At 43.0% G+C, this 12,725-nt stretch overlaps 2 protein-coding genes across 2 annotated transcripts in view; one reads left to right on the top strand and one right to left on the bottom strand.

The window, feature by feature from the left end:
• c27h6orf89 (chromosome 27 C6orf89 homolog) overlaps positions 1 to 9,182 on the bottom strand; it is a 32,663-nt gene extending 23,481 nt beyond the window's left edge. Inside the window, exons 1-2 of the mRNA XM_073030454.1 lie at positions 8,934 to 9,182; positions 668 to 836 (exon numbers count right to left, since the gene is read on the bottom strand). Of these exons, the coding sequence (XP_072886555.1) occupies positions 668 to 836; positions 8,934 to 9,122 (358 nt within the window). The 5' untranslated portion in view covers positions 9,123 to 9,182. The remainder of the gene's footprint in view (positions 1 to 667; positions 837 to 8,933) is intronic.
• A 105-nt stretch (positions 9,183 to 9,287) lies between these two features.
• The window catches only part of LOC140717166 (promotilin-like), a 69,592-nt gene continuing 66,154 nt past the window's right edge, over positions 9,288 to 12,725 (top strand). The window contains exon 1 of the mRNA XM_073030456.1: positions 9,288 to 9,487. The gene's annotated coding sequence lies outside the window, so the exon portion shown is untranslated. The remainder of the gene's footprint in view (positions 9,488 to 12,725) is intronic.

The following is a 12,725-nucleotide window of genomic DNA, read 5'->3' as shown; positions in this document are numbered from 1 at the left end:
GTACAATAGTGGGTTGTCACGTTACAGCTGTACAAGATGTTGATGAGATTGCACATGGACTAATGTGCGCAGGCCTAGTTGCCATTCTATAGGGAGGATGTGATTAACCTAGAGATGGTGCAGAAAAGATACACAAGTACGTTGCGGAGACAGGGGAGCTTGAGTTTATGAGGACAGACTGGAGCGAGGGATTCTAAAGCCTGTCTCTACAACTTCCCAACTTCCTATGGCAACTCTTTTCGAAGATCCACCATCTTATACATGAAAAACCTGCCTTCAGGTTCTCTAATACTTTCCCTTCTCACTTTAAACCTCTGTCCTCCAAAGGTCAGGGTTACTTCACATAGAACATGATGGGTATTTAAAAGGAGTTTCCAGAGGAAGTGGTAGATCAGGAACAATTACAATGAAAAGACATTTGATCACGTACAAGGATATGGACAAAATGCAGTAAATGGGACCAGTTCAGGAAGACCTCTTGGTTGACACATCCAAGTTGCGCTAAAGGGCCTAATCCATGCCATGACTCTAAGCTTTTTGTTTGAAGTTTGAAAATCCAAATATATTCCACATGGTTGCACAAAATTCATATGCACACTGTGATCTCCAACAAGGTTTCAAAACCTTGCAACAAAAAAGCTAATCTTTAAACAAAATAATCCATTACCTTCTAGATTGTACTTCTTTGCAATAGGTAAATGTAAAAGACGGATATGACCAATTATTGGATTCTTCCGATCCTGATCTTCTGTAACTTTACTCTGGTAATGAGATCTGCTATATGGACTGATGAAGGAACAGGCTGTTATTATAAGGAGCCCCAGAGCAATCAGAATCTGTCAGAAGACAAAGATAATTTTATTTTATCAAAATTTGAAATTACAACATAAATTAACTTGAGCAAGTTAACAAGGATATCACTACTTTTAACAGTTTTATTCAATCTGTAACCCTAAAATCTATGATGCTCTTTGTTCTACTTTAGCAATACACTTCCAGCTACCAAAGTGAGCAATGGATTTTTAAAAGCATAAAACAGATGAAAGTGCAATTTTTCACAACTATTCAAAATACCCATTCATTGAAAGAGGAGCTCGGGCTTTCCCAGTGTATATGACAAATAAATTCTTCTTGGGCTTCTAGCCAGGTTCAGTTATGACCAACGTTTCAATTACAAACTCTGCCATCTTCATCAGGATGTTGCCTGTGCATGCCTAGTCTGGTGGTATAAATAATAGATACCTGTACCCAGCTGGAAACCCAAGAAGAATTGATTCACCCCTTCATTGCTTCCTTCACTGAAAAAGGTTCAACCCTAAGAACAGAAGACTGATTACTTACAAGCAAAAGGTCTGCTTACAATCAGCCCACTAACAAGGACTGTTATATTGATATTCTCTGCCATAATCACACCCGGATGAACATCCAATTTATCTGGTACTACTCGCATTATCCTCTCACCATGTTGATATTCTCTAATTGCTAAATACTAATTGCCTTTCCACATTTCTCTTATTCCTTTCATTAGAATTTCATTTTCCCTTCCCTCTATTCTGGCTCACATCTCCTTATTCATTGGTTTGGCATTCTTCTTTTGTACAAATAGTAGGTGACTCTTTCCTTTATGCATTTAATGGGTGAAATTATTGTTTACAAATGATATCTTCACTATTAGTAAAATCATCATCCTTTCTTTGTGACTATAGCAATGATTATTGTTCACTTTTATCTTTATTCTTAAACAGCAGTTCATCATGATTTAACACATCCCTCTAAGATGTTTCTACCTGTGAATTAATAGTGAATATTTAGAAATTGATTAAAACAGTAGGCAAAGAACATTAAAAATTAAGAGGTACAATAAAATTATTTTTATGATTATTTCAATGTTAACAAAGATGGTTTCTTTAATCAAACATTTTAAAAATCCCTTTATTAGTTCTAAAGTTCCAACTAATTGACACTGAATGATAACAAAAAGAAAAAAAACTTACACGATAAAACCTTTTATCATTAAACAATCATATGATATTCATTACTCAGCAAAAAAAAAACCATATTACCACAATTAAAATCAATTCCATTTTAAAGCATTCTGGGGAGTGCATGACTTTGCTTGACTCGCTAACAAAATGGGACAGGCACTCACATAAATTCAAGAAACATTTCACACCTGCTTCTTACCATATATCTTGTTAATTCTGTAAACCCATCAAGATATATTTTCAAAATTTGAAACAATAATAATGATTCAGGCATATTCTGGAATTCATTTGTTCTCCAAACATTAAATATTGTGGATGAAACTCTGCTCTGAAAGCAGCTAATATCTATATTTGAAAAGAAGCCTTGAAATCAAAAAGGGTTACTCTACAAATTTTGCCACATGGCGTACTGTTTTAAAATTCACTCACAGGGTGCAGTTATCCCTAATTACATTTGGGAATGTAGCAGCGAACATCCTTCTTAAAGTTCAAGTAAATTTATTATCAACACATATATATGTCACCATATATAAACCTGGGATTTGTTTTCTTGCAGGCATACTCAATAAGTCCAAGAAACATAGCAGAATCAATGAAAGACCGTACCCAATGGGGTGGACAAACAACCAACGTGCAAAAGTCAACAAACTGTGTAAATACAAAAGACAAAAAAGAAATAATATTAATAATAAATAAAGATGCAATAAATAGCAAGAACATGAGATGAAGAGTCCTTTAAAGTAAGCCTATAGGTTGTGGGAACGGTTCAGTGATGGGGAGAGTACAGTTGAGTGAAGTTATCCCCACTGATTCAAGAGCCTGATGGTTGAGGGGTAATAACTGTTCCTGAACCTGGTGGTTTACATCCTGAGGCCCCTGTACATTCTTCCTAACACTATAACAAACTTCTATAGATGTGCAGTGGAGAGTATATTGATTGGCTGCATAACAACCTGGATGGAAATGTCAATGTCCTTAAATGGAAAATCCTGCAAAAAGTAGTGAATATGCCTCAGCCCATCACAGGTAAAGCACTCCCAACCACTGAACATACCTACATGAAGCACTGTCACAGGAAAGCAGCATCCATCATCAGGGACCACCACTAAGGACATGCTCTCTTCTCACTGCTGACATTAGGAAGGTGGTACGGGAGCCTCATGACTCACACCACCAGGTTCAGGAGCAGTTGCTGATTTATTTATTATTATTATTATTTCTTCATTTTGTATTTGCAGTTTGTTGTCTTCTGCACTCTAGATGAACACCCTAGTTGGGCAAACTTTCATTGATTCTGTTATGGTTGTTATTCTATAATTTACTGACTATGCTCACAAGAAAATGAACTGCAGTGTTGTATATGGGGACATATAGATACTGTACTTTGATTATAAAATTTGCTTTGAACTTTACTGATGGTAGCAGCAAGAAGAGAGCATGATCTGGGTGGTGGGGGTCCTTGATAATGGATGCTGCTTTCCTGCAGCACCATTCCATGTAAGTGTGCTCAATGGTGGGGAGGGTTTTACCTGTGACAAACTGGGCCGTATCCACGACTTTTTGTAGCATTTTTCATTCAAGGACATTGGTGTTTCCACACCAGGTCGTAACGCAACCCAGTCAATATACTCTCCATCATACAGCTATAGAAATTTGTCGAAGGTTTAGATGTCATACAGAATCTTCACTAATTTGTAAATAGAGGCACTGCAGTGCTTTCTTCGTAATTGCACCTAAGTGCTGGGCCCAGGACAGATCCACTGAAATAACCCAGAGGAATTCAAAGTTGCTGACCCTCTCCACCTCTGATCCCCCAATGAGGACTGGCTTACGGACCTCAAGTTTCCTCCTCCTGAGGTCAATAAATCATCTCCTTGACCTTGCTGACATTGTGAGGGGCTGATCCTGTGGTACCACTCAGACAGGTCTTCAATCTCCCTGCTATATGCTGATTTGTCATCACCTTTGTATCAACCAACAACAGTGGTATTGCCAGCAAACCTGAGTATGGCACTGGAGCTGTGCTTAGCCTCACAGTCATAACTAAAAAGTGTGTAGGGAAGGGAACTAAGCACACAGCCTTGTGGTGCATCTGTACAGATGGAGATTGTGGAGGAGACTGTGTTGTGGATCCAAACTGACTGGAGTCTGCAAGTGAGGAAATCAAGGATTCCAATTGCACAAAGAGGTATTGAAGCCAAGGTCATGAATCTTGTTGATTAGTTTTGAAGAGAGGATAATATTGAAGGCCAAGCTGCAGTCAATAAAGATCATTTTGATATATGCATCTTTGCCATCCAGATGCTCCAGGGTTGAGTGAAGAGCCAATGAAATAGTATCTGCTGTGAACCTGTTGTGCCAGTAGGTGAACTGGAGCTGACGCAAGTCGCTTCTCAGGCAGGAGTTGATATGTTTCATCACCAAAGCACTTCACCCCAGCTTTGTGATTAAGCTCCTCCAAGTTGCTTTTCTGTACCAAGTTCCAGAAACTTGATACAGCAGAAGAGGTCAAACTGAATTTCATTTATTCAGTTCATTCAGGACTTGGACATTCCTGGCAAGACATTATTTATTAGCAACCCTAAATGCCCTTGATAAAATATTGGTCAGCTAACTTCTTAAACAGTTACTGTCATTCTGGTGCAGGTACCCCAATTCAAATGGGCACAGAGTTCCAGAATGATGAAAGAATAATGATGCATTTCTAAATTAGAATGTTGGGCAACTTGAAGGGAAACATACAGTTAGACCATTCAACATAGGAAAGAATTAGGCCATGTGGCCCATCGCATTTGCTCTGCCATTTGATCATGGCTGATCCATTTCCCTCTCAACCCACTCTCCTGCCTTCGCCCCATAACCTTTCATGCCCTGACTGATGAAGAACCTATCAACGTTCACCTAAATATACCCAATGACTTGGCCACCACAGCCACCTTGTGGCAATGAATTCCACAGATTCCCTACCTTCTGGCTAAAGAGATGTCTCCTAATCTCCATTCTAAATGGACATCCCTCTATTCCGAGGTTGCGCCCTCTGGTCCTAGACTTCCCCACTATAGGAAACATCTTGTCCACATCCACTCTACCTGGGCCTTTCAGTACTCAATAGATTTCAAACAGATCCCCTCTCATTCTTCCAGATTCTAGAAAGTCCAGGCCCAGAGCCAAACGCTCATCATATGGTAAGCCTTTCATTCCTGGAATCATCTTTGTGAACCTCCTTTGACCCTCACCAATGTCAACTTGTCCTTTCTTAGATAAAGAGCCCAAAACTGCTCACAATTCTCCAAGTGAGGCCTCACCATGTCTTATAAAGCCTCAGCATTACATCCTTGTTTTTATATTCTAGTGCTCTTGAAATGAATGCTAACATTGCATGTGCCTTCCTCACCAACTGTAGTGTTCCTGTGCAACCTGTCACCTCAGTTTTAGGTGGCAGATGCTGCAGTTTTTGGAGGTGTAACTATATAGTACATTCAAATGTATGACAGTGGTGAAGATTTATATAAAGATGAGCTTTATTTGTCACATGTACACTGAAATGAGTCATTCGTGTCAAATCAATGCAGCAAGGATTGTGCTGGTGTTACACTCAATTTGAGATCTGGCGGTGAGAGAAATAAGAGGATGCACCATAACTTTAAAGGACTAGTTGATTTATTAAGGATTCGAGAGAACCTAAGCAATACAATACTTATCTAAATGCAGCTGCAAGTGTCGTCACGCTTCCGGAGCCAACGTAACATACCCACAACTCGCTAACACTAATCAGAAACAAGTGTTCCTGGAGGAAACCCACAGGGAGAACATACAAACACCTTACAGACAGCGGCAGGAATTGAACCATGATCTTACAACTGGCGCCATAAAGCGTTGCACTACCCACTACATTAACGTGCCATACCATTAATGAACTTCCTATAACACCATAAATAAAGATTCACCATTCAGCCTTGAGTTCTCTGCATGCTTAGTTTCAAGGATGAATAACAACCTATCTCTGTATACTGTGGGAATAACAAACCATGGGACAGGTCAGGTTGTCTCTGAATTGAAGAATGCATTTCGTTACACGGGATTGAATTTTTTTTTAAACTTTGGCGGACGCAATTGACTTTCTGTTAGTGAGCCACTCTTCCCTTATTCATGAATAAAGGTGTTTTCTAGCCTCTTCGGTCTATGCCCAATTTACTTTACTTGTGATCCTCTTTCATTGAATTTCCTTAGCCAATTAATTTCCCTAACAAATAAACTAATTCCCCATTCCTCTTGCTAGGGTTTGGTACTTTCCTCTGTTTCAAATGTATGCAAATATACCACTGGTTTGGCATCTGGCTTACTCATTAGTACAAAAGTCACTGTTATCCATGGACCTGTGAAGCCATTCGTGTATTACTAGAAGTGTGAGCCAGGTATGCCACCAGAGCAGGGATAGGGATCTAGTACACTAGAATCAATTCTCCAGCCACGGAGGTCCAGAGTGAGGGTTAATTGTGAGGCCTGAGCTAGAGTCTGGATTGCTTGCACGCTTCAACTTGTTTGACACACTGAAATATCAAAGCTGAAACCTACTAATAACACTCACAGGGTTCTGTCTCCCACACTCTTGACTAGAATTATAACTTCTGGTCAAGATGGTGCTGAGATGTGATGTCTATGGAGGTTGTGGCTCAGATTTAGTTGTTTTAAGTTCGTAGAGATGGTTTTTGGGGAGAGCGTGAGGAGTTATGATACAGGATTGATGAGAGTTAAAATCAGGGGCGATAAATGAAGGGCCAGGGATAGGAGTGTTCTGCCGATGAAGGCCAGTGATCTCTGTGGAGAGATGCTGAGTCAGTGGGGCAGGCCCTGTGGACAAGGGTTGGTCACCCCATGCCACCTCCCCTCAGTCAGCGAGACTCAGGATTGGAGATCCATGTGGGCACTAGGCAAGAGGATCGTTGAAATCCACCAACTCCACCCCCCCCCCCCATCCCCAGGTTGGCAAGTCCTGTGGTCCATGCGAGTTCTAAATTCGAGGGCGAGAGCAAGTATTCTAAGTTTGAGGTCAAAGCCCAAAGCGGGAGAGATGGGGGAGGGGTGGAAATGAGTTTTGTTATTGCTGTGTTGCTGTCCTTGTTGCTTTTGTTGTCCAGTTGAATATTGTGTTGGTGCTGGAATATGTGGCACTTGCGGGCTACCCCCAGCACATCCTTAGGTTGTTAACACACAAAAAAATTGATTTTGTTTCAACACCTGTGACAAATAAATGAATCCGCAAATGAAACTGACTGGGGCTCCATTTCTCACTCCCTTTAAACTTTTCAGGTTAACTAGAAAACTCATTATTCTAATCATCCTGCCATCACCAAACTCCCAAGGATGCCAGCTGATCAGCACATCATGTTCACATAAATAAAGAGTCCTGGTGAACTTTCATCTGAAATTCCAGGTAAAAGTTTGGCTTCCCCACGTAAGCAAGGGTACAATTCCAGTGAAGGTGCTGTGGATCTACTCCTGGGATGACAGATCCATTATACGCAGGGAGATTAAGCAGGCAAGGACTGAGCTCTGGAGTTTAGAACAGTTGTTGTTGAAGTGTACAAAATTCTTAAGGGATTTGATCAGCTAGATGTGGAGTTAATGGCCTGGAATATTAAGTGCAAAGGGTCACTGCCTCAGAATAAAAGGTTAGCCTTTCCAGGTAGGAGTGAGGAAAGGATACTGACTCTATGGAATTCTCTACCCAAGGTCTAGAGGTTCTCATAATGAATATAATTGACAGGGCAATCTCCAGATTTTTAGATATTAAAAGTATCTAGTGATATGGGGTTAGTGCAGGAACGTGGTGCTATGGTAAGATTAGTCTTTAATGGAAGTGAATAGCTAATCTGGCCTGAGTACCCAGATGACACCTGCTTCCAATTCCTATGTTCGCAAAGTCAGCGAGTGCTTCCATCTTTTGCTAGTGTAAATCCCAAATATCTATCACTCTCTGAATAAAAATAAGTTTTTAGCTCTCTCGCTCCCTTAAACTTTCCACCAATTACTCTGATCCTGACCCTTAAATACTGAACTCTCTGGGAACAGCAAAATGCCCTCCCTCGGAGGACACTGCAGGTAGTGTTCCTGTCTTAAAGCTCCAGTGGCCCAGGTTTGAATCTAAACTGCCGCTGCTCTCAGTTTGCAGTCTTCCCATTACACACATAGGTTTCACAAGGCAGTCTTCCTTCCAACCATACGTTAGTTGACAATTGTCATTGCATTAGTAAGTCACATGGCCTCCTCCGCTGCTGTAAGGAAACATGAGGTGTGGAGTACCCATAATTATGCACCTCAATTATCTAAGTGGTTGTTTTTAGAAATCGACATATTGATTTGGTTTTTAGTATTTTATTCAAGTGCTTATTTGAAGCCATTATATGTTTCGTATTAATATTTCAAAAAAAAAATCCTGGAAACAAAAGATGGAATCTAGCTGCGATACTTCCTCCGGTAGGTTTTTTGTTGCTTAAAATACTTATTAACTGGCGTCACAACAACCACCTACTACTGACCGACCCCAATTATAAAGTTAGTAAGGGCGTGATCAGAAATTCCGCCCCATCTTCTTAATTACTCGCTCGTCTTTGAACAAAACTGCGCTTCCTTTTCTTGGAAATCGGGAAACGAAATCCGACCTACGTTAACTACAATTTTTCATAAACTTTGCACTTTTCACTACAAAGTTCCAGCCAAAGTCCAGTAGTGTCGGGAGGAGGGGTAGTGGAAAGGGTTTAAAATAATCAACGCAATAGAACTTGATTTCGTTGAAAACTGTAACCGGCGGAGGGTGAGCAGGATCTCTGGGCGCCTTTTGCCTCCTCGGGATGTCCAGTTTAACTGCCCCCACCCCACTGTTCGAAGGAGCCCACACCGAGGGTCACCCCAGCACCAGGTCCCAGAGGCCCGGGGCCGCTCACTAACCTTGACCGCCGCCACCAGCCGCGGGAATCTGCGCGCTTCCCTCCGCGGCTCGTTGGTCTCCAAGATCTGGGCCACGAACCTCTCGATGTCGCGCTCGGACATGCCATAGTGCTCGCCAGACCGCCGCAGCACCTCGACGCTGACGGCCAGCTTCTCGTAGATGCATGGCTCACTGGGGCCGGCGCCCATCTTCCGCCATCACTGCCCGGCCGGCACGTCGGCTCGGCTCGGCTCGTCCCGGCTCGTCTCGGCTCGTCCCGGCCCGGCAGCACTTTCGACACGGGGGGCCGAGTGCACACGGCGGCGTGAAACACGACACCGGGGCGGGCCACCAAACACCAGCTGCGGGATAAAATAACACACCGCCGCACTGAGCTAAAGTGACAGGTCACCAAATCATACCAGCCAGGTCTTATTACCAGCGAGGGCGAGGTGCCGTACTACTAGATAACCCACCTCGAAATAATACTAACATTGAGTCGGCAAAGAAATCAGTCTCGCACCTTTAGAAAAGCAGTCAACTGCATCTGAAGTTACGTTTTTAATACACTCAGGTTGGTTATACTTTCAATATATATATATATAACGGTTACAGTTTTGAGTTGATCGGTTGATTATATGGTATTCGGGTGCTGTTTCAATTTTATCCGAGTGTTGGTATCCTGTTTCAGTCCGCTGTGTGCATTTACCTGCAGGGCTGCCCCCGTGTCTGAATAGATGTTGCCTGACTTGCTGGCTTGTCTGGCTGTTGTCCATTACTGCGGGGGCCCTTTGTGATTCTACTGTATCCAGTGTGTACTTAAAACAATGTCCGCGCCTGACAATATTAATCAAATCTACGACTGGCACAGAATCGTGCTACAACACGTTTGGCATTGCCGAAATCCATTCCTACTGCTGGCATTATTAGAATTGCCAGCGAACCGAATTACACCGGCTTTCAAAATCAGACCGGAGAATCACTTTAGTATATAATGCCCCAATGTAATTTTAAATTGTAGGCATAAGATTTCTCTTGCGTGGCAAATACTCTAATATATTAAACTAAGTCCATTTGATATCGCAGCTCCACGTTGTCGAATGTACAACTCCGAATTGTGAAGGAATTCACTTCACTGGGGCCATCTGCACATGCGCAAACTTGCTTGGAGCGTTTGGTTTTAATATTAAAGTTAAAGAGGTTCGCTGCCGCGCTCTGAATTAGGAGGTTTGGATCACTGACGTTGCCAGATTTTGTTAGGAAGATGTTGCTCAAACAAAAAAAAAATCCTAATCTCTTTCACCCTGATGAGCGAAAGCAGAGACTTAACAAGAACGATCCAAAGGTTAATCGGGAAAAAAATTGAGAAACTTTTAAATTTGTCAGATCTCTCACGGGTACCAGCCTCTGTCATACCCAAGACATCTTCAAGGAGCGGTGCCTTAGGAAGGGGGCGTCTGTCACTTGGGATCCTCACCAGGACATGCTTGGCTTGTGCAACAAATAGGGCACTGTCAATGATAGGATAACACCGTGGAGTTATTACTTTCTTGAAAAAAGCTGCTCCTAACTTAATTGCTATTCACAGGCAACATTTTGTCACAGGAAACCTAGGTAAATAGCTGCATAGATCATTAAATACTGTTAATTAATGGTATTTAAATAATGTGTTTAAATAAACTGTTATTTAATTCAGCAGGGCAGGCAGCTTCAGTGGACAGAAAAATAGTCGGTGTTTCTGGCCAAGACCTTTTATCAGGGCTCAGTAAAACATTTTAATATGATTTCAGGATCACAAAATCTAAAACAAACTCAAAGCAAAATTAGAATTATTTTATGTGACAGGGACTTCAGAACTTATAAACCCTCACAGAATACAAAGAAATCGATAAAATTCAAGAACACCTGCACCCCGCACTTCTCGTTTCTACCTCATACCCAAGATCCACAAACCCGCTTTTCCAGGTAGACCCATTGTTTCAGCTTGTTCCTGCCCTACTGAACTCATTTCTGCATACCTCGACTCTGTTCCCACCACCACCCCCACCGAGTACAATCCCTGCCTACCTACATCCATGACACTTCACACATTCGGGATCTTTTCAATGATTTCAGATTCCCTGGCCCTCATCATCTTATTTTTACTATGGACGTGCAGTCAATATAGACCTCCATCCATCACCAGGACAAACTCAGAGTTCTCCATTTTTTCTGGACACCACCACCACCACTCTCCTCCGCCTAGCGGAACTTGTCCTCACTCTAAGAAATTTCTCCTTTGGCTCATCCCACTTCCTTCAAACAAAAGGTGTAGCCATGGGCACTCGCATAGGTCCCAGCAATGCCTGCCTGTTTGTCGGCCATGTGGAACAGTCTATGTTCCAAGCCCACACTGGTGACCATCCCACACTTTTCCTACACTACATTGATGCTGCTTCCTGCACCCATGCTGAATTCGTCGACTTCATCCACTTTGCCTCCAACTTCCACCCTGCCCTCAAATATATCTGGTCCATTTCCGACACCTCCCTCCACTTTCTCGATCTCTGGAGACGGCTTATTCACCAATGTCTATTATAAACCCACTGACTCTCACAGCTACCTGGACTATACCTCTTCCCACCCTGTAACTTGTAAAAACGCCACCCCCTCATCTCAATTCCTCCGTCTCCACCGCACCTACTCTCAAGATGTGGCTTTTCATTCTAGAATGAATGAGATATCCTCCTTTTTCAAAGAAAGGGGCTTCCCTTCCTCCACCATCAACACTGCTCTCAACTGCATCGCTTCCATTTCACGTACATCTGCTCTTACCCCACCCTACCACGGATAGGGTTCCTCTTGTCCTCGCTTACCATCCCACCAGCCTCTGCATCCAGCACTTAATTCTCTGGGACAAGTGCTACACCTGCCCCTACACCGCCTCCCTCACTACCATTCAGGACTCTAAAGCCAGCTGGTGGCGCAATGGTATCAGCGCCGGACTCCGGAGTGAAGGCTCCCGAGTCTGAATCCCAGTCAGGCCACCCATTAACACGTGCCAGGTTGGGTGTTGAGCTAGCCACTCGGCCTCATGAAAAAAAAAAGGGTCGAGTCAGGAACGTTCATATCGTGACCTGGTTAATCCGAAAGGAGACCAATCCTGACACCACGCGCCAGACAAGAAGGCTGTCTGTCTGGTGCGACACGCTAAAACAGAAGGACCCTAAACTGTCCTTCCAGGTGAGGCGACACTTCACCTGTGAGTCTGTTGGGGTCATATACTGTGTCCAGTGCTCCCAGTGTGGCCTCCTGTATATCAGTAAGACTCCGACAGAGATTGGAAGACAATTGGAAGTTTCACCGAGCACCTCCATCCGCCAGAAAAAGCGGGATCTCCCAATGGCTGCATATTTTAATTCCACCATCGATGGCCTTTTCCACTGTCGTGATGAGGCCAAACTTAGATTGGAGGAGCAACACCTTATGTTCCGTTTGGTAGCCTCCAACCTGATGGCATGAACATTGATTTCTCAAACTTTCGGTAATGTCCCAACCCCATCCCTTCACCATTTCCCATCCCCTTTTCCCTCTCCCACCTTATCACCTATCACCTAGCCCTATCACCTCCCTCTGGTGCTCCTCCCCCCCTTTTTTCATGGCATTGTGTCTCTTTCTCCAATGAACTTTCCAGCGCTTTATTTCATCCCTCCCCGCCCAGGCATCACCTATCACCTTGTGTTTCTCTCTCTCCTCCCCCTACCTTTTAAATCTACTCTTCAACTTTTTTTCCCTCCAGTCCTGCTGAAGGGTTTCAGACAGAAACGTCGACA

This window comes from Hemitrygon akajei, chromosome 27 (genome assembly GCF_048418815.1).
Source record: "Hemitrygon akajei chromosome 27, sHemAka1.3, whole genome shotgun sequence".
Taxonomy (NCBI): Eukaryota; Metazoa; Chordata; class Chondrichthyes; order Myliobatiformes; family Dasyatidae; genus Hemitrygon; species Hemitrygon akajei.
The sequence above is the reverse complement of the archived record's forward strand: the minus strand, read 5'-3'. Positions and strand labels throughout refer to the sequence as shown.